Below are 22,056 nucleotides of genomic sequence, written 5' to 3' on the forward strand. Positions count from 1 at the left end.
AGCCAAATCTCACCATTTCATAACTAAGTCCTAAAATAGGTGTCCTCGAAAGAGCCGACTGCCCGCAACGTGCGGAAGCCACCCACCTTGGACTGCCAAACCAGCCGGTAGGGGTTGGAGTGACCCAGCTTCTCCATGACTTTCTGGACAGTGGCGCCCACCTCCTGAGGATAGGGGTCCCCTCTGTTGACCACCTGCAGCAGAGACACATGGGTATCAGTCACAACCTTGTGAAGGGTTCCAAGAGCCTGGGATGCGCAGCTGAAGGAGGTAAGCCCTGGACCGGAGTCCTCCCCTTCTGTCTTCTGCACTAAAGACAACACAATCTGAGCTCAATCGCCAAACTTCCTTGGATCCACTTCTTCATTGTCCAAGGGTCAATCATCTCTAAGGACCCTAAGAAAAGGTCAAATTCTATGCCCCACGTTATCCGTGGGAAACTGACAATGTGTAACGATGGAGGATGGGCCTCTATGTGCCCCCATCTGTAACAGGGCAATGAATGACACAGAGCTGGACAGGAGTCAATATGGGATGAGACTTCTACCTTGGTAGTCACTGGAGTGGCTGACTGTGGAAAGGAATTGAAAGGAGACTGTGTATAGAACTGAGCTTATGGGGTTCAGGGGAAGAAAAGGGTAAACGCCAGTGGAAGAAGAGAGAGGAGAGAAGCAGCACATGGGCTCAGATTCCAAGGTCCTGAAGGATATGACTGGTGCCGCCTTTTTCTTTCTCTTTCTCCTCCTCCTCCTCCTCCTCCTCCTCCTCCTCCTTTTTTTACCTATGCCTTCCAATTCCTCTTCCTACAACAATGGACTACAGACGAATGCTTTGTGTACAGCGAATGTCTGATAAACGCTTCTGACAGTCATAACAGCTTAATACCTTGAAAGTGTCTAGTAAAATTGTATTTTTACTGCTTTAATATTTAGTTTCATGCTGAGTCCCTAACACTCTTACCCTGCTATATTTCTCCTCAATGTAACACTTATTACCTCCTAAAATACCACAATATTTTCGTATGTATTATGTTTATTATCTGTTTCCCCCACTCGCTGGGGGCAAACATTTATATCTATTTTGTTCATTCCCAGATCCTGTGACAGTGGATAGAACAGCGTCTGAAATATAGTAGGTGCTCAATAAATACTGCTGACATGAAATACTGATGAACTATTTTATGATCTACTAAAAATTAGTTAAAAAGCCATTAGAAAGATAAATGTAGAAGGAATGAGGGAAATATAAAGTCACCATCAGAGCAGCACAGAAATAATTGCTACAGGCAAGATCCAGCGATGGATGCTAAAATTGCGGGGCAAAAATATGAGGAATAAGACACTTGGGTAGTCTCAAAGACTCTCCCCTAAGATATTTTTTAATTACAAAAAGGAAAAGAATGACTGCGCCATGGACAATCCAGTAGACACCACCTTTGACAAATGACCAACGATCATAACATCAGCAGGAAGGCACACCTGTCATCACGTACCCCTGAGATGATGCTCTGAGGAGGACAGGTCACCCCTGGGGTCTCCTTCCCTCCAAGGCACAACCTCGGTGTAATCATGAGGAAACACCAGACACGTCCAAACAAGAGAGCATGCTACATCACAGCTGATGTTCTACAAAATCACTCTTCACAACTGTCAAGGTCATGAAAGACAAAGACAGATGGGAGGACACAAGGAGACAGGACAACTGGATGTGAGGAGGGGTCCTGGGTTGGGTCGGGAACAGAGAAAGGACCTGGTGGAAGAAGTGGTGAACCCCGAGGAGAGCCTGGCCTTTGGTTAGCAGTGCTGCCCATGGTTCAGGTCTTGTTCTGACCACTGCACTATGGTTATGTGAGGCGTCAACCTCAGGCATAGCCACGTGAAGGGGATGTGGCACTATTTTTGCAAATATTCTGTAAATCTAAAATGTTTTCAAATAGTTCGTTTTTTAGAAAGCCCTGAAGCAAGGGAGGGGAGTATAGGGGTAAAAATAGCTGCTACATCCATGTTCTTCCTCGGCAATCCCACACTCCACCCACCCCTTTCTTATCGTCATAACTTCATGGCATTCCTCAGTCCCACACAGAACCCTGGGCAGCAAAAAAAACCTGGGAGCAGCATGCTCAGACCTGGGGGGCAGGGGGGCGGGGGGGTGGAGGGAGAAGTGGGGCCGAGGGTGAGAGAACAGAAGGCAGCACCTGGAAACGTTCATGTGTAAAAATGTGTTTCTTCCTTTCCCAATTCAAGCGCCTCCCTTCTGGCACTTCAGACGTGGCCTCAACACACCGGGACAGTTATAAATAGGATGAGGGTGGGGAAGGAAGATGGACATGTGAAGAGGATTTGCATAATGCCAGAAAAAGAGAATAGGAACCTGTTCGAATGAAACAGGCAGGCTTCCAGGAGAGAAATTGATCTCCAGGGCCAGATACTGCTGAAAGGGCAACTGCTTAGCTGAGATGTAGGGGTGGGAAAAGCTGCAAAGGGCTCGACCCTCGTGACCACAAGGTGGCAGTAAAGACCAATTAGAAGAGTGGCCCAGACTCTCATTAACTCCATTAGCCCTGGAATTAAAACCTTGATAACACCCACGAAGATGAAATTCTCCACCTCTCCAGCTTTGAAAGCAATGTCTGTAGGACAGGATGCTAGTTCTGAGCTGATGAAACTGGCTGCTTATTCCAAGCACTTCCATGTATCACGCTGGCATACCTGCTGGATCATCCTTGTTCCTATACACTTGTATTCGCTTGCCCAAGCGTGGTCCTTAGTCTTAGCAAGTTAAAAACCCTAATGGTGCCCAGCAGGGTGGCTCATTTGGTTGGAGTGTCGTCCCTTACACCAAAGTTTCCACTTCAATTCCCGGTGGGGGCATATATGGGAGGCAACCAATGTATGTTTCTCTTTCTCTCCCTCTCTCTCTCTCTCTCTCTCTCTACCCCCCACCCCCACCCCTTCCTCTCTTTCTAAAATCAATCTTAAAAACAAAAACAGCCCTGACCTGTTTGGCTCAGTAGATAGAGCGTCAGCCTGCGAACTGAAGGGTCCCAGGTTTGATTCCAGTCAAGGGCATGTACCTTGGTTGCAGGCACATCCCCAGTAGGGAGTGTGCAGGAGGCAGCTGATCGATGTTTCTCTCTCATCGATGTTTCCAACTCTCTATCCCTTTCCCTTCCTCTCTGTAAAAAAATCAATAAAATATATCTTTTTTAAAAAACAAAAAAAAACCATATCCTCGGGTGAGGATTATAAAACAACCACCTGTACTCGCTTCCTGGAATTCAGAAGACCCCTGTCAAGTCTTGAGGACAAAAGAGTGAGATTGAGAGCCCTCCGTCTGAATGGAGGGCCTACGGTCAAGCCACCAAAACATCAGACAAGGCAGAGCAGTCTACTGTGCCACTTACTAGAAATCCTTACATGTGACTATACCTTCAGGTTGTTATGATTTCTCCACAGTATTATAAATTGTAAATATTATAATCAGAGTGAATCATTATTAGGTCTTAAGAAGTGAATCAGTTAAATGAGCACCACATTAAGTCTGAGATTTTAGAATTCAGGACATTGTAGAAACTGGGTCCATGTTACACATTGAGAAATCCTCTACCATGAGGTCAACCGACAAAATGTTCTTACTTACAGACATTGGCAGTGAGTGGGCAGAAAAAAGAATGACCACCTCGCTCCTCTTCTCGGGTGGAAAACAGTCCAGCTCTTTCCGAATGTGGTCTGCGAAGCACTGCAGGGATGCGGAGAGAGGAGGGTCAGGAGCAAGTGGAAGAAAGCGGTGGAAGTGAAAGACAGTGTTTTAAAATGAGAGCCACACCAGAAATGCCGGAGCAACCCTCAAAACTCGGAACTCTCTTCTTAAAAAATTGCAAACAGTTCGGTCTCGCTGGCTTTGGTTCATCATCAAAATGGCTCCTAACGGTTTCAGGGGCCTGGGGAATTTGATGGGAAACTTCTAACGCTCGCTAATGGCTCACTGAAAATGAACGCTCTGGATCTGCTGTCCCCCGGGAGGAGCGGGGCACACTTCCAGATGGAAAGGAAACACAGATGGGAAGGAGAAGTTGTTTTAAGACCTCTCATTTGCTCGGTTAGCAGGAAAACAGCTTACAGGGTCTTTCTAAATCTCCTTAGTTTGGCTTTCAGGCATATTGCATTAAAATGCATTAGACAGAAATAGTAGAGGAATAAGAAAATATCATCTATTTTTATGACCTTTTCCTTCTGAGCCCAATATCCTCACTGAGTCAATCTTCATAACAACCTTCACAACAACAGATGAGAGGTTGTAAAAGTCCCATTAAATTCACAGAGGGCGGAAAGATGCGCCGGCTTGGGGGCCCGTTCAGTCACATCTGCGGAACTTGGGCTAGAACACAGGCCCACCTCCTCCCCCAAACCTCTGTCGACCAGACCAGTTAATTCCCTTCGTCTAGTTGGCACTTTCCGACTCACATCAATAGGTGCTGAAATATCAGATCTGAGGAGGCTTTCTTTCATCTTACACTTTAATCATTCTTTGTCATTTCACTTATAAAGCAAATGCTACAAAGGACATCAACGGGCCAATTGACAAAATTCTAATATAAACATGGATTAGATAAATTAATCAATGTTAAATTGACTGAAGTTGAATATTATATTATGGTTATGGGAGAAAATCTTCCTGCTATTTAGGTATAAAGAGTGATTTTTATATATGACTGTATATGTTTAAAACTTATTCTCAAAAGGTTCAGGAAAAAAAATGATGTATAGGTATATACATACACAGAGATAAATGTTAATATTAATAATATGTGAATCTAGGTAAAGAGTAGACTTTTCTGCATGTTTGAAATTATTTCCAAATAAAAAGGGTTTTTTTATTGTTGTTTTAAATCTTTATTGTTGACAGTATTACATATGCCCCCTTTTTTCTCCCATTGACCCCTTCTAGCCCACCAAATAAAAAGGTTTTTAAAACATTATAAAGGACAATTTACCAGAACCATGTAAATTTATACTTGTTGGTATGTGGATATATACCAATTTAGGATGAGCAAATTATTCCTCAATAAATACTGAGATATTATTAATCTTTACAGAACCCTCAAAAATTGGTAAATAAATGCCCCAGGGCACAAAATGGCACCTAGAGAGTTAGTTCCCTTTTCAAACTTTATTATTGACTTATAGGTTGTGACAGGAGTAGATGCAAACAAAAACGGGATTTTCTGGTAGTCTTTGCAGTGTTTGGAAACTAAAGATGCTCACAAAAGATTATTTCTGGACAAAAGCCTAGATGAGGAGGCCCGCTGCGAAGTTCACGTGGGAGCCTGGAACATCCACTTACTCCAATTATTACAACAGCTGGGTAACAGCAGTAAAATGACCGCTTTATGTAATTGCTGCCTATAATAAGTGGGAATGTTGATTTAAATTTTTTAGTTTTAGTTTTTAACTATATTTTTATAGTTTTAGTTTAGGGTCTAGGTTTGGGTTTGTGTGTGTTTTCTATTTCTGCTAGATAGCCAATCTCCTTCTCATGTAATCTACATAATATTAAGAATAAAATCTATGTATCAATTTTTTGTTCCCAAAGAAGTTTAATATTTTTCCTTTTCTCTTCTGGCAAACCTGCAAGTACAAACACAATTTGTTACGGCTTACAACAGACCCTAAGCCATCGTCAAAACTGAGGAGCCGTGGGCAAGCCCAAGTGCTACTTAAATCATCTAGAATCCATCTGTGGTATTTTCTCCATGCACTCCCTCAGCAGAATGAAAGAGGCAGGCGGCTCTCAGAGCCTTCAATCACAGCATCCAGGGGGCAGATAAATGCCTCTGAGATTCCCTTTCATTTTGTGAACGGAGACTTCCTCAGTTAAGAGACCTTTCCATCTTTCTGCTTCCCCCCTTTTCAAATGGCTGAATTTTAATGCAAATTTAATTACTCACTGGATCAGGGCAGGCAGATGCTGTGCAGACCCCGCAGTTCTCTACCACATGTCAGTGCTGACCTGAAACACCCCTCGTTTCCAGTCCAGGCCTCCAAGAGCAAGAGTCACAGCTCACTGGGGCTCTGGTGGTACTGACTGGACCAGCTGGTGAGTGGGGACACCGAAGCAAAACCACACCCATCCCTAGGAAGGTGCCTTCTTTTCACTTTTGACTTAAAACCGAATTTCAACCTACGGGTTAACCCTTGACTTCTACAAGCATAAGGAAGGTAGTCTGCTCACGGAGAGCTGGCCTGCTTTTAATGATGTCTAGCACCATCTAGCGGTTACAGATTTTAAATGATTCCAGGCTTTTAAAAAAGATGTTACTAGTAAGTTGGGATTTTGCCAGTCAGAGAATGTCCAAGGAATGAAACATAAACTGGGTGAAATCTGAATCACTTAATATTTTTCCTACCTCAACTAACTCAAAGGCAGAAACTTCCACTGGCAGAACAAAACTCTATCTGCATGATATAGGGCATTTATAGCAACGCTCTTGTATTCAGAGGGCAAAAGAGGATATTTGAATGAATGAATGAATGAATGAATGAATGAAAGCTAGTTAAAGCTATTTTACCATTTGCAACAGCATGGATGGACTTAGAGCAGTGGCTCAACCTTCTGGCCCTTTAAATACAGTTTCTTATGTTGTGACCCAACCATAAAATTATTTTCGTTGCTACTTCATAACTGTAATGTTTCTACTGTTATGAATCATAATGTAAATATCTGATATGCAGGATGGTCTTAGGCGACCCCTGTGAAAGGGTCATTTGACCGCCAAAGAGGTCGTGACCCACAGGTTGAGAACCGCTGACTTAGAGAGTACTATGTTAAGTGAAATAAGTCAGAGAAAAAGAAATACTGTATGATTTCACTTATATGTGGAATCTAAAGAACAAAATAAACAAAACAGATACAGACTCATAGATACAGAGAGCAGACTGATAGTTGCCAGAGAAGAGGAGGGTTGGGGATCTGGCTGAAAAAGGTGAAGGGATTAAGAAGTACAAATTGTCAGTCACAAAATAATCTGAGGGGTATAAAGTGCAGGATAGGGCAGCAGTCACCAACTGGTGGTCCATGAGGTCCGAAAGGTTGGCGATCGCTGGTATAGGGAATATAGTCAATGCTAGTATAATAATTATGTACGGTGCCAGGTGGGTACTGGAAATATTGGGGGACCACTTTGTAAAGTATATGATTATCTAATCTCTATGCTGCACACGTGAAACTAAAATAAAATAATATTGAATATAAACTGTAACTGAAAAATAAAATTAAAAACAAAAAGCCACTGGCTTTAGAATTACACTTTTCACTGTTCTCCTAATGTCACCTATTAATATAAATATTATAAATACAAATTGCATAGAATTTTGAAATTTCTTCTAATATATAAAACTTTCTTCGATTGAAATGTTAAATTTCTTTTCATGTCTGAGAACATGTAGATATAATACCTTTAAGTTTTAAAATTTTTGATATCTTAAAGGATTTAGAACACGGAGTGTTTATTTGTCCGCCACTCAGTCTATGAAGGTACATCAGCAGAAACACCTTGCGTAATCTTTAACGTTCTTCTGGTCATTGGGAAACCCAAAACTCTAAATGGAATTCTGCTATGATTTGTGACTAACAGTATTAACCTGAAGAAACAAGAGAGTCTAAACTTTAATCTTTAAATGTATTTTCTCTTGTCACAATAATCCTTTTTTTAATCCCCAGCATGCAATTTAAGCCAGAGGGACACCTGTAAATGAACTGTGATGGGCTGCGGGCAGGTTCCGGCTTACCTGAATGAGGAGGGGATGCGTGGGCCACCTGTCAATTGTGCTCCACTTCATCATGGGCTTCTTCCCCACTTCATTATAGTATCTGTAAATGGCGTTCAAGCTGCTCCCTGAAACAGGCAGGGGCCACTTAGTAGATGCCTACTGACTTCCGTGAAAATAAGAAAACAGGACTAGTAAAGGCAGTAATTATAAGTTCAACATAGGCAACTGCTTCTATACTGAGTCAGTCTAATTACAATCATTCCAATGTTCTAAAATGCATACAGACTTCATTGCCCTGCAAATGAAGATCACTGAAAAGCAATCCATTTCAACGGCCTTTCAAAGATTATTGAGGTTATCTCTAGTGAGAAACACGATGGCAGTGGATTTATGAAATACTAGTGGTCGTTATTTGCAGTGACCAAGTCTTACAATTAATAGCATGTTGAAATTATTTTCCCACTATGAAGGTAATCAACCCCATTGCAGCAAATGTAGGGGGTGGGGGAGAAGGAAAGAAGCCAGCCATTATTCCCATTTTACTAGTACATCATTGTTTTATGCTAGCATAGTTCTTTCCAGTTATATTTCCTTTTAGCTATCTTGTTTTACAAAGTTGTAATTTAATATGTATGCAACTTTGCATCCTGAGTATTTTGGGCATTTTTAGTTAATACTATGAGAAGAGTATTTCCCACATTATAATAAAAGCTTTATAACCATCTTTTTTAATGGCTTGTTGATAAAAACAGCAGCTTATTGAGGTTTCCATGAGCACTCTCTTTTTATCTGCTTTTACAACATTATCATCATCCCATAGAATAAGTTAAATGAGTATCAAAACCTTACAGGTAATCTAAAAAAACATGTATTTCTAAGGAAGAGATGGAAATCATGAAAATTTAAAGCCTAACAGGAGGTAAATGGTACCAACCCAATACAATTTTATCCTGGCCTAGGAGAGCTGGAACTGGGGCCAAGCCTTAATCCTATGAAACTGATCCTAACACAAGGACTCTTCCTCAATCTTAATGTAGAGCAGAAGTTCCAAAACATTTCATGCTTCCCAACACCAATCCACTGGTTTCTAACTAGGAGACTACTCATCAGTTAGGTTTCCAACTTATAATGCTAGTCAGGACAGAGCCATATTTAAATCAAAGGAATATTCTTAGGCTAAGACTCAACTTTAAAAAGACAAATGAGTTCACTTTGGTGAGTAGAATACAATGAACCAGGAGAATCCAAACTGAGTCTATTCCAGGTTCTGGAAGCCACATAAGTTGCCATAGGTCACTCAGAACCATCCATGAACTACCAAAAGTAGTAATTAAGAAGAAAGTATAACTAAAAAAATCACTTGTGATTGATATACAGAATATACCGGCTCTGCCACAATGTGTGTCTACAAGATGCAATAGAAAAACGACACTCTAGTGGCTTCAAAGAAATGAATGTGCTTCCCAAAGGCTTTCACATCTCTGAAGTGAAGAGGTGCGTGCCCTTCCACTTGAGGTATACTGGAGAAAAACTGCACAGACATGGATGTTTTAAGCACACGAATAGAGCCAGCTGTGTAATGAAACCCACAGTCAATCCTTCGTCATATAAGCAACGATCTCCTTAAGTTGTCTAATTTTGAGAGCATTTACATGTTGAGATATATTTTTAAAACAAGGCCAAAAAAAAGTATAGCTTAGGTATTTATAAAATCTGATTCCTTCTCCAATAGCATATCACCGGACATTTTGAAGTTGGAGAGGTACATTTCCAAAGGAAATCTCAGTGCCAACTGTTGATGCCTGAGAGCTCAGGCGTTTTCATAGGCGCTCTTCACACAGCAGGTCTTCCAGGGGCCTTCCGTCTCTCCTTAGAGTTATACAGTAATATACACTGATATCCAAAGCAGTTTGGGAGTAAAAGTGTGCTGACCCTAATCCTTGAAACAGAATACAAACAAATGTATGTGTAGGTGACAGTAGAAGCTTCACCCACAACTGATGAGACGGGGATTGGCAAATGCAGATTACTTTCCTGCTCCTGTTAAATATAGGAAATAACATGAATCTAGAATTCTAGGTTTGCGGAGGAAACCTCAAATTGGGCTGTGATTTAACCAGTAACCAACCCATAACTGAAGCATAACAACAACAACAATAAAATAACACTATTCCCAATATTCTATGGGCTTTTAAAATGTAAACAGTGATCACCTTTGCTACATTAATAAGAATAGTAGGGTATCCATAACAATCAGTTTATTATACAAATATAGAAAGTGCTTAATCCTGATCCATTACACCAGTGATTTTCAACCTTTTTCATTTCATGGCACATATAAACTAATTACTAAAATTCTGCAGCACACCAAAAATATATATATTTTGCCAATCTGACAAGAAAAAGGTATAATTTTGATTCATTCCTACCAGACTGCTACTGCTGCTACTGTTGTGTTGGCTGTTGTCTTTTTTGTTGTTGTTGTTTGTTTGTTTTTGTTTTACAATCTAAGGGAAAAGAGGTCAGTGCCCTTTACTAAATAGATGCTGCATGTTTTAAAAATCCTTGCGGCACCCTGGTTGAAATCGCTGCATTAAAGCATTGAACACTAGCAGCCACCGCCTTCCACCACCATTTGTAATTCTGAGCCGACTGGCCAATAACTCAAGGGACAGACGAACCATGAGATTTCAAATGGACTGACCTGAACTCTCTAGTTTAAAGCAGACAGGCTGGATTTGCCATTCAAATCACAAAGGATTTATCCTTTCCTGCTGCACTCAGTTTCCTGGCTATTTCTGCCAGGGCCCTGTCCACCCTCCCACTGTCAGAAGCCCTTACCTGTGGTAGAGCAGCTGTACTGTGGGTACTGCGTGAAAGCAATAGCCCTTTCAAGCCCATCTCTCTCCATCTCTTCAATTGCTTCTTCTGTTAAAGGGTGGACGTACCGGAATCCAATATAGTATTTGTGAGGGGCTATTAGGAAGCATGTGTGGAAAGGAGAAAGTATTAATCTTTATATAGATTCCTCCGAGTCGCCAAACGTAATGCAATGTCCAGAACAAAGAACAGCTGCGCTAATTTCCTATGGTGCTGATAAACGGGGGGAAGTTTAGACTATTCCTTGGATCTTATCCAGTCCTCAGCTAGCACATGGACTTTTAATCACTATTGTCTGGGACCAACCTCTCTCCTTATATACACACATCTTTTCTTAGCACAATGGTTTTTAAAACTCAAGCTTTGCCCACTGGAGTGGCTCAGTTGGTTGAGTATCGAAAGGTGCCAGTTTGACTCCCAGTCAGGGGAAGGCAATCAATCAATGTTTCTCTCTCACATCAATGTTTCTCTGTTTTTCTTTCTCTCTCCCCTCTCTCTCTCCTCCTCCTCCCTCCCTCTCTCCATCTCTAAGCATGACCTGGTGAGGATTACAAAAAACCTGTGCCTAGTTCTCTTCTCCTTACTGAGATGAGAGACTCAAGAGAAGAGAGAAAAGAACAGGAATCTCCTCTCAAGTAACAGTCACTTTGCTTTTTCCTTCCCTCTGGTTGGAACCCCCTTTCAGATAGGGAAACGGAGACACTCCAAGGTCAATGAACCTGCCCAAAGTCACACCCAGCAGATGCTCAAGCTGAAATTTTACCGTCTCTGCCCATCCCAGAGCCTGTGTTCCTTCCTTCTCTGCCCCCACCCACTTCCGCCACCCAACGCCCTCCTCCTGTGCCCTCAGGCACAAGGTCACCAAGTTTATAGAAACACTTTGGGATACTCAATACAAGTTCACTGATAACAAATGACTGAAATGATTCTTCTGTTTTCATACAGGAAAAACGCCCAACAGCAATTCGTAAATTGGAGGTACCAAATGAGATTTCAAATCATTGTTCTTGGCACCTAAGCACCTCAGGGCCACATCAGCCATATCTTTGTGTTCCTTTCTCCATAGCTTTACCAGTTCCCTCTTCTAAATCTTCTCTTGTCCTCCTAAATCTTTTTTTCTGCATTTTAAAAGCATCTACAACCACACAATTCTTAGGCATTTATAAATCATGAAATTCAGAATTTCCTAAAGTTACCCAGACTTATTTCCCTCTTTTCATACAATTACGCCTAACTTGTGCTCAGGGATAATATGAGAATACACCACATAAACATTAAGTAATAATAAATAAACCCAAGATAATGTTACTATTCAACCAATAGCAGGGGCTAAAACTAAGAATACGACACTAGCACTAACGCATTTGGCTCAGTGGATAGAGCATCCATCGGTGACCAAAGGGTCCCAAGTTCGATTCCGGTCAAGGACACATACCTTAGTTGGAGGCTCCCGGCCCTGGTTTGGGCGGGAGGGGAGGCAACCAATCAATGTATTTCTCTCACATTGATATCAATATTTCTCTCTCTCTCTCTGTCTCTCCCTCTCCCTTCCACTCTCTCTAAAAATCAAAGGAAAGAAATCCTTGGGTGAGGATTTAAAAAAAGAATGACACTAAATTGGAACACAGGAAACATTTAGGTTACATTGAAGAAGATAAACACATTATAAATAATCCTCAATAACGTGATCCAAGGAACCATGTTGTGCAGAATAGCAAAAAAAAGGAGAAGCATGTCTGCTTGGGAAGGAGGGTCTGACCCGATATTCGCTGGTTGGGGACCACAGAAAGAGGAAGGAAAAGGTATAAACGAAACCAAGTTCAGCTGTCTGTCCTTCTAAACCACCAAACTTATGTCCTCTTGCATAAAATACGGTGAACTGTGACTAAAAACACACCAGAGGACAAGACCCTATAAGCAAACTCCAAATGACTGATTGGTCAAAGGTTATGTGGCTCATCCGAAAACTGCCAACCTCCACAAAATCATCAAGTCCATGTCTAAGGCGCGCCTGGCGACCTGAGGTGCGGTGGAAGTGGCCCTGGCTTTCTAACCTACTTGGAGACATACTACCATCAGATTGGCATAGTAAGATCCCGGTGCTGCAGGTCCACCAGCTTCTCACGTTTCCTGTCCACCGCTGAAACGTTGCAGCCTAAATGCCTAGGGTGTGGAGTTCCTCAATACTGCAGACTAAGGGACGGGGAGAGGCTGCCCTCACAGATAAAGGCAGGGTGGGGGCTGCATTTTGAAGTGAGGAGAGTGCAATACCCTGGAAAGAACAGATAAGGCTCCTCCCCCTCCCTACTCCTGGAGCTGGCAGAGTTGTTTTGTGTGTCTCAGTATTACATAAAAACAACGGTATTTCCTACAGTCAATGGCGTCTTAAGTGAGATTAAATATGGTACTTATAGTTCATTTGAGCAGTGTTTCATGCTGTACATTATTATTCCAGTAGAGGGTTTCAGAGGACAGTTGCCAGAGGTGTGTGGTCCTCCTTTTATTTTTATTTATTTATTTTTAATTGATTTTAGAAAGAGGAAGGGAGGGAGGGAGGGAGGGAGAGAGAGAAACATTGATGTGAGAGAGAAGCATTGACCGGTTGCCTCCTGTACATACCCCAACCGAGGATGGAACCTACAACCTGGGTATGTGCACTAACCCGAAATCGTGCCTGCCACCTTCCAGTGCATGGGGATGATGCTCCAACCAACTGCGCCAGCCCACCGGGCACGGTCCTCTTGTTAGTGCCACGTCTGACGAGGCACACAGAGGCCTCACGATGGTGGTACTGCCGAGAGCTGAAAGCAGCTGCTGAAAGCTGCTTTGTCTCATGGCTGCCGCAACAGCGAGCTGATTTGGTTCTACATGTTGATTTGATAATTAACTCTCCAAACAGGAAGAAAAGGCAATCGCAGCAGCCTCAGTCCATTCCCAAAGCTTTCTTTCCGGAGCAATGACATGTGCGTCTTTTACTCAAACCCATCTCTAAAGATCTTTAACGGGACCTTGGCTGAGTCAGTGTATGTCGTCTCTTCCTTATACTCTAGCCCAACTTCATGCGCACCTCACACTACCTTTTGAAACTAATGTTCCAAATCTTTAGCTTTTTAATCTGTCACATAAGGAAGTAGCAGAAAAGGGTCTACAGCCGAGGACAAGGGAAAAGACCTCGAGAACTAAGTGACGGTGCATCACACAGGAACCCCCACAAAGCGCGAGGGGCCGGGACACAGACTGCACTTGGCAGGCGGCGGTGGTCCGAGTTTCATAACTACTAGCGAGATGTTCGTTAAGAAGCACGCACCTGTGTGTGGGGACATCTTGTCCAGCAGCTTCACCATGCCTTCTCCTTGCTTGGAAGTCCACATCTTGATGGGGGATCCGCCGCCAATCCTGCGGTACTGCTCCTGGATTTTGGGGGTTCGACGTTTGGCGATGATTGGTGCCAGCCTACTAAATCATTTAACATGAGGGTACGTGAATTCCATTCCACCTTAGCAACTCAGAATCATTTTCTCCTCAATAAGAAAAAGATAAGCAGGATTTTAAAAAGAGTCTAAGAAGGCCAAGCCTTTGGAAACGGGAGCTGGAAGTCACTGACGAGGGCCAGCTCTCTCGGCCTCGATGACAGAGAAAACTGGGCACTTTGGAGGGGAGCTGCCTCTGCCCCGCAGCTGTTCTAGCACCCTGAACAGTCAGACCCCCAACAAGTGGGCAGAGACCCTGGATGTGCGCTAGCTACGATCTTAACACCTCCCGATCCTGCACCTAGCAGGACTGTGACGTATAAGACAGAATTAATACGCATTTTCTTACATATTCCTCTCAATGTAAGAAAATGCTTATTAGATTGAATTTTAGAGAGAGTGAAGGGGAAGGGAGAGACACATTGATTGGTTGCCTCCTGCACATGCTCTGATAGGGACTGGGGATCAAGCCAGCAACTGAGGTACATGCCCTTGACTGGAGTCGAGCCTGGGACCCTTCAGTCCACGGGCTAATGCTCTATCCACTGAGCAAAACAGGCTGCAGCTTAATTCATTTACTTTTAATCTATAAGTGTCTTTATATTTAAAGTGGGGTTTTTTTATTCACCCTCATAATCTGTCTTTTAATTGGTGCATTTATGCCACTGACTTTCAGAGTGCTTACTGACAGAGTTACTGCCATATCAGGCGGCTTCTGGGGCTTCTGGGGCTGGCCTGCCCTGGATGACAGCGCGCTGGCGGCTGGCGGTCTCCCACCCTGCCTGCAGTATACAAATTAGCCGCCATCTTTGTTGGCAGTTAATTTGCATATTGTGCTGATTAGCCAATGGGAGGCTTAGCAAAGTGTAGAGGGCTGCCTGGGAGGCACCTAGGCATTTTCTTATAATTATTGTCAGTTGAACTCAGAGCATAGGCAGAGCCACGCCCTGGGAACATGCTTCCCCAATAAGGGTGGACATGTTAATCAGGCAGGGGTGGAACTAGATATGTAAATCTAGGCCTTTAAAATAAACCTGCTGTGTGGCTCCGCCCGCTTTTTGCCGCCTCTCCATCAGAGAGGATGGCACCCACCTGGCCCCAGCTTAAACTCTATTTCTGCGTCTTGGTCTTTCTTTAATTTCTTAATCCCCAGCTCCTCCACTCAGCAAATGGACTGTTTCCTTTTCCATGCGGGACATGGAGAAGAGAGAAACAGCCCCCCACAGCAAAGGTATGGTCAATGACCATGTTTGTCTATTATTAGATAGTATTATTGTATTATTTTCCACACGAAGGACTGTAACCCTCCTTTCGCCCCCTGTATGTCCCAGGCGCTCCCTGGAAATGCAGCCTTATGGCCTGGACTGGGCCGGCTGCACTTCCTCCCGGGTCCGTGGCAAAGGTGGTGGGTGGGAGCCACTGAGGTGCCTGCTAATTACAAACAACTTGACAGTGTTTCCGGAGCTCCTGTTTGAATTTTTCAAACTCCTGGAGGGAGGGAGGGAGGGAGGAGAAGGGAGGGAGGGAGGAGAAGGGAGGGAGGGAGGGGGAAAGAGAGGGAGGGAGGAGAAGGGAGGGAGGGAGGGGGAAAGAGAGAGAGGGAGGAGAAGGGAGGGAGGGAGGAGAGGCTCTAGATATGGAACTTTGATATTTAGATGTTTGAATGTGAAAAAGTTGATTCTCGCCGTGACCGGTTTGGCTCAGTGGATAGAGCGTTGGCCTGGGGACTGGGGGGTCCCGGGTTCGATTCCAGTCAAGGGCATGTGCCTGGGTTGCGGGCACATCCCCAGTGGGAGATGTGCAGGAGGTGGCTGATTGATGTTTCTCTCTCATCGATGTTTCTAACTCTCTATCTCTCTCCCTTCCTCTCTGTGAAAGATCAATAAAATATATTAAAAAAAAAAAAAGAAAATGCATATTAATCCTATAGATATACTTGCATATGTGAGCAAAGGTGTATGCAAAAGAATGTTCATTATAACAGTGTAAACACGTAAATGTCCATCCATGAGGCACTGGCTAAATGAGTTAAGGCCCAACCAATTCCCTACATCATGAAAAAAATGAGCCAGGTCTATGTAAGCTGTTAGCGAACAATCTCCAAGACACATTAAATTCGAAGGGAAAAATAGCCACGTACCTAATAATATACATAATTACATTCACATCTGTGTAAAGAAAAGGGGGCTATCCATGTGTATACACACATGTGCTTGGATATACATGGACTATTTCTGGATGTAACAGCACTCACCTCCAGGGTGGCTCACTGGGAGGCTGGAGTCCAAGGTAAAAGGAAGGCCTGCCTTTTACTGTAAGCACCCTTATACCATTGGCATTTTTATTGTACACATGTATAAGTTTTACACCCGCAGCACAAATAAATAACCAGCTGCTCAGTACCAGGAACAAACCCATCTCTACAGATCTTTACCGGGGCCTCGGCTGTGTCAGACAACTGCTCTCTAGGGCTCGGGGCGGGCCAGGCTCAAGAACACTCACTGACCTGCTGTCTCTCTCCTGCAATATCACAGCCTTCTCGTGTCATAGAAAATCGTGCTGCTGTTCTAGCCACTACCAGACACGCATTAAAAACGCTTACTTTTCGAGACTGTAGAGCTGAGATGCACGTAAGGTGACACGCACGGGACAGGTTATGAATGAGCACAGGTGTCCACGGGGAGCTTACTTTTGAACAGGAAGTGTCATCAGGTCTCGGTCCAAGAAGAGCCTCAGGAGGAAGTCGTGAACGTCTCCGAGGGTTTCAGGGCCCCCCATGTTTAGCATCAGTATCCCAGTCTTCGGCTTCCTGCCGAAAAGAAAATGCAGTGGTGGATTTGTAACACTTCTTGTTTCCCTCCACGGAGGAATCTTGGCTCGGCTAGCAAACCCTCCTCGAATCTGTTCGATGCAGAGGTAAAACGCGGCAGACCTGTGCGCTGCCATCCCACGGTTACCTGTCCGGGAGCGCACGGGGCCTCCAGGTCCGTGCGGCCCCAGCTCAGGCTCTGACCTTCATCTCGGAGCTCCATCCATGGCACTGGTCTTCGCCAGGCTCAAAATGTTTCTCTGTTGAACTGTCAGCCCTGAACGAAGATCCCAGGCTTTGGGGGCTGAGTCAAGGTGTGATCTAAAATTGTCCTGAGCAGAAGCACCTGTTCAAGTGAATGCCTTATGAACACACAGGTTACCTGATCTCTCCAAACTTCAGGTTCCTCGTCTGTAAACAGACAGGCTACCACCTGCCTCAAACGGATATTTTGAGAACTAAATGGAGAATGTACTTAGTCACTTAGCATGATTGGTGCACGCAGAAAGTTCTATTAGACACAGAGAAGCCTGGGGTTCCCTACAACTGTATGCCGGCCCATGTCTCACTCTGATGCCTTCTCTTTATCCATTATTAAATGAAATGATTACTGATGTAAATTATTTCTTGCTACCCTCCTTCCTTCTCCAGCACCTACCTTTACTGCTTTAAGTAATTCCTGTTAAAAACTGTCTAATTTATTCAAATCAGTTCCAGCCTAAAGAATGAAGTACTGAATGAGCAAGGAAAAGCAAAAAGAAGGCAAAACTCTGTCATAAAAGTTTTAAGTCAAATCCAGCCGACGTTGCTCAGTAGTTGAGCATCAACCCATGAACCAGGTCAAGATTCAATTCCCTATCAGAGCACAGGCCCGGGTTGTGGGCTCGATCCCCAGAAGGGGGTGTGCAAGAGGCAGCCGATCGATGATTCCCTCTCATCACTGATGTTTCTCGCCTTCTCCCTCTCCCTTCCTCTCTCTGAAATCAATAAGAACATATTTTTTAAAAGTTTTAAGTCAAGCAGCATCAGAGAAATCAAAACCACAAAAGACCTACGCAAAATGCAAACTTCTAAAATCCAGAGCAAGCCTGGAGCCTACACAGGCTGACGTGAGCCAGGCCAGAAACCTGCCAGGGGCAAGGTGGAGCCAGAACAGGGCCCAGTGCGTCCAGAAGGCTTCTGGAAGCCTCCAGAGACCACGACAGAGACTGGGAACTATGAGGTCAGGGCCTGAGGCAGGACCATGACCTGGAGGCCTGTGTGTCCCAGGAACAGGCAGCTATGTGATGACAGTAAGAGAGTCTGCAAGTGGGTAAACTAAAGGAAACATGGGCGTGTATCTTCCATTCCTTTTTTCTCATTTAAAAAACTTAGATATAATTTACATTTGATAAAATTTACCATTTTAAGCTGGTACAATTCGGTGGCTTTTAATATATTCACGAAGTTATGTGATTATCACAAGTACCTAATTCCTGAACCTTTCATCCCCCCCAAAAAATCCTTGTACCCATTGGAGCCACTCCCACTAATCTACTTCCTGGGTCTATGGGTTTGCCTATTTAGGATATTTCACAGGAACAGAATCATATAATATGTGGCCTTTTGTGCCTGGCTTCTTTCACTTTGCATAAAATTTTCAAGATTCATCTATGTTGTAGCATCCACCAGTACTTCCTTCCTTTCCGTGGCTGACTAATATTCCATGGTGGAGATGCACTCTCCAGTCACTCTTGATAAAGCAGCTGAGAAATAACTAGTCCGGGGTTGACCCAGAACACCATTATTATGGGGGCACCGTCTCCATCGCCTACATCGGGACCACTGCTAGCGACCACAGTGACTACGCAGTCCTGCTGAGAGGGCTCTCGTTTGGAAGCCTGTTCTGGATGTGCTCTGCAGCTAATGATGTCATGGTGACATTTCATTTGCAACTGCTAAACAGCTGTTAGCAACCTTTGGCATGGTGGACAGCAGAGTGTGCCACATCGACACAGCTGGAAACTGTTTTCCTGATCAAGCATACTGTAGGCGAATGAGGTAGAAATCTAAATTCACAGCCTGAATTTTCAAAACCAGAACCAATTCCTGGGAAAAGGAAAATGTTGCATCAAAATGGAGTCAGGAATTTGCCTATTTAGACCCCATTATAAAGATTCTCTAAATTCACTTTCACCTCCTCGTCTTCTCTCAGCCTCGGCACTGCTGACATTTTGGGCTGGATAACACTTGCTTGTGGAGGGCCGTTTTGTGCATTGTAGAGGTGTAGCAGCATCCCTGGCCTCTGCTTAGTAGATGGCAACAGCACTACTAAGTATACCTCAACCCTTGCTTGAGACCACTGTATTAGAGGGAGGGGGTTTAATCTCCTTTTATTAAACCGCACAACTACACTGAAGACGTCATTATTCTACAACTTTTCCACCCCCTCTGACCAGGAGTCCTCTCAACGAATTAACCAACGTGCTTAGTTTTCATTTCTTGATACCTGAAAATTCCCGCTTCATTATATTGTGAAATTGTAATATTCCCCTAATCTTTCTACTTAGACCGCCAGTGTTCTCCTGGGATTCTATCTTTCACTTTCAAAACCTGTGACTCACAATAAATTAAGTGCATTTTTCCATGGATTGCTGCCAGTTAATAGATTAGTGGTTAAGAGACCCCAGGCTAAGCGACTTACCTAAGCCACGGAGGGTGTCAATGTACAAAGGGGATTTAGAACTGTTTTTCATCTACACCTGAGCTCAGAACAAGAGTGGCTGTAAACGGGCCGTTACCCTGCGCTGCAAACCCAGGTTTTGTAAAGCATGTTGATCTTATACTTGAAAGAGATGCACATGATTTGAAAATACCTAATACACATGCACTTAATTCAAAACTGTGTTGTGCATAACGAATGGTGCATTAGTAAGCCCTGGCCCCACACCCCTTTTCCAGAATGTGAAGTACAAAGCTTTAGTCAAGGGCCTCTGTCTCTTTGCCTCTCCAGACAGAGCACATTTGAGACCAAGATCTGAATAGCCAGGTTCCCTTTGTTTGAATGTAAAAATGTATGGAGCAAAATATATTTAAAACTTCTCACTTGAAAAGGTGTCAACATTTTGCCATTTTCATATTCTGAGACTCTCAAAATATGAGGTTTTTCCTTTGAACTATTAATGGTACATCACAGAAACTTGGCTCATCAATTAACAAATAGAATTCTACTCTACTGTATGTAGTCAACGCACAAGATGTAACTGTCCTGAAGGTCCATGCTGCCTCTAGGACAGGGTGTGGCAAACTAAAATCCATGCGCCAAATCTGCAACCTGCACACACACACCCCACCTCCCGCTTTTTTTTTAAATATATATTTTATTGATTTTTTTACAGAAAGGAAGGGACAGGGATAGAGAGTTAGAAACATCGATGAGAGAGAAACATCCATCAGCTGCCTCTTGCACACTCCCAACTGGGTATGTGCCCGCAACCAAGGTACATGCCCTTGACTGGAATCGAACCTGGGACCCTTGAGTCCGCAGGCTGACGCTCTATCCACTGAGCCAAACCAGTCAGGGCGCCCCCCTGCCACTTGTTTCTTAAATAAAGTTTTATTGGAATGCAGCTCATTTATTTACATGTTACCTATGACTGCTCTCATATGACAACAAGAGAGTTGAATAGCAGCAAAAAAGACCAAATGGCCTACAAAGCCTAAAACATTTACTATCTAGCCCAGGGGTGGGCAAACTTTTTGACTCGAGGGCCACAATGGGTTCTTAAACTGGACCGGAGGGCCGAAACAAAAGCATGGATGGAGTGTTTGTGTGAACTAATATAAATTCAAAGTAAACATCATTACATAGAAGGGTACAGTTTTTGGTTTTTTTTTTAGTTTTATTCATTTCAAACAGGCCGGATCCAGCCCGCGGGCTGTAGTTTGCCCACGGCTGATCTAGCCCCTTACAGTTAGGGTTGCTGACTCCTGGTCTAGTAGAGTGTTAGTCTAAGATTGTCTAGCCTAGTCTAGTCTAAGCACTAAGCAGCACAATGCCTTCACCATGTCAGGCATCAGAAAGACATTCATTACTTCATCATTTCCAATATCTAAAAACTAGAAATAATCTACATGCCCCATAATATGGGACCGGATATATAAATTATTATTTAATACCCTATATTATTAAAATAATGTAGGATGTTTATATTTACATGATGACATATTGTTAAATAAAAAGAAGTTATAAAAGTATGTACAGTATTGTCCATTTTTGTAAATATATACTGAGTGAATATTAATAGACACAGATATAGAGACAACATACTGATGATGAGATTACCGCTGTTTTTTATCTTTTTTTTTTTTGCCTGTCTGTAGTTCCTAAAATGAACCCATTTCTTTAGCATAAATGAGATATAAAATTATTTAACAGAATTTCTAGTTGTTAATATTTTTTAAATGTTAATAAATTCATATTAAGGCCAGTTACATTATTGACTTTTGCCACTGAAATAATACAATAATGAAATAATTTCTTTCCAGGGTTCCACATCGAATCAGTTCTTTGGGTTACACCAAGTACCCTAAGGACTGAAAGCACTTTGTACTATGGCTGAGGTGAGAAGAAGGACCATGGGTGGCCAGGCAGAATGGTACCCTGCTCAGCACGCCAGAACGGCGAGTAGCTGTGCTTCCTCACCAGACTCAAACTTTTAGGAAACCAGAGAGTTGAAAGGAGATGATTTGGGGCCCCGCGCCTAATGCCCTATCCCCTGCGCACCTGTTACTTAGCACCCAATGTATCTCTGGTCACACAAAGAAAAACAACAAACACGCCCTGCCTGGTGTGGTTCAGTTGGTTGAACATCATCCTGTGCACCGAAAGGTTGCTGGTTCAATTCCTGGTCAGGGCACATGCCTGGCTTGCATGCTCAATCCCCAGTAGGGGGCATACAGGAGGCAGCCTATTGATATTTAGCTCTCTCACATTGTCTCGCTCTCTCCCTCTCCTTAAAAAATCAATTTTAACGATCTAAAATAATAATAATAATAACAAAAAAGACTATTATATTTTCACAGCTGTATAACTTTCATGGAATATCAGGTCTACCAGAAAGATCAAGGGGTTAAATAGTTCACACTA

At 43.3% G+C, this 22,056-nt stretch overlaps 1 protein-coding gene across 1 annotated transcript in view; it reads right to left on the reverse strand.

The window, feature by feature from the left end:
- Window positions 1-22,056, reverse strand: part of FECH (ferrochelatase) — a 33,157-nt gene that overhangs the window by 4,696 nt on the left and 6,405 nt on the right. The window contains exons 3-8 of the mRNA XM_059707514.1: window positions 16,809-16,928; window positions 13,957-14,105; window positions 10,611-10,745; window positions 7,788-7,894; window positions 3,640-3,738; window positions 25-194 (exon numbers count right to left, since the gene is read on the reverse strand). Coding sequence (XP_059563497.1) covers window positions 25-194; window positions 3,640-3,738; window positions 7,788-7,894; window positions 10,611-10,745; window positions 13,957-14,105; window positions 16,809-16,928 — 780 coding nt within the window. The remainder of the gene's footprint in view (window positions 1-24; window positions 195-3,639; window positions 3,739-7,787; window positions 7,895-10,610; window positions 10,746-13,956; window positions 14,106-16,808; window positions 16,929-22,056) is intronic.

Source organism: Myotis daubentonii, chromosome 8 (assembly GCF_963259705.1).
Source record: "Myotis daubentonii chromosome 8, mMyoDau2.1, whole genome shotgun sequence".
Classification (NCBI taxonomy): Eukaryota; Metazoa; Chordata; class Mammalia; order Chiroptera; family Vespertilionidae; genus Myotis; species Myotis daubentonii.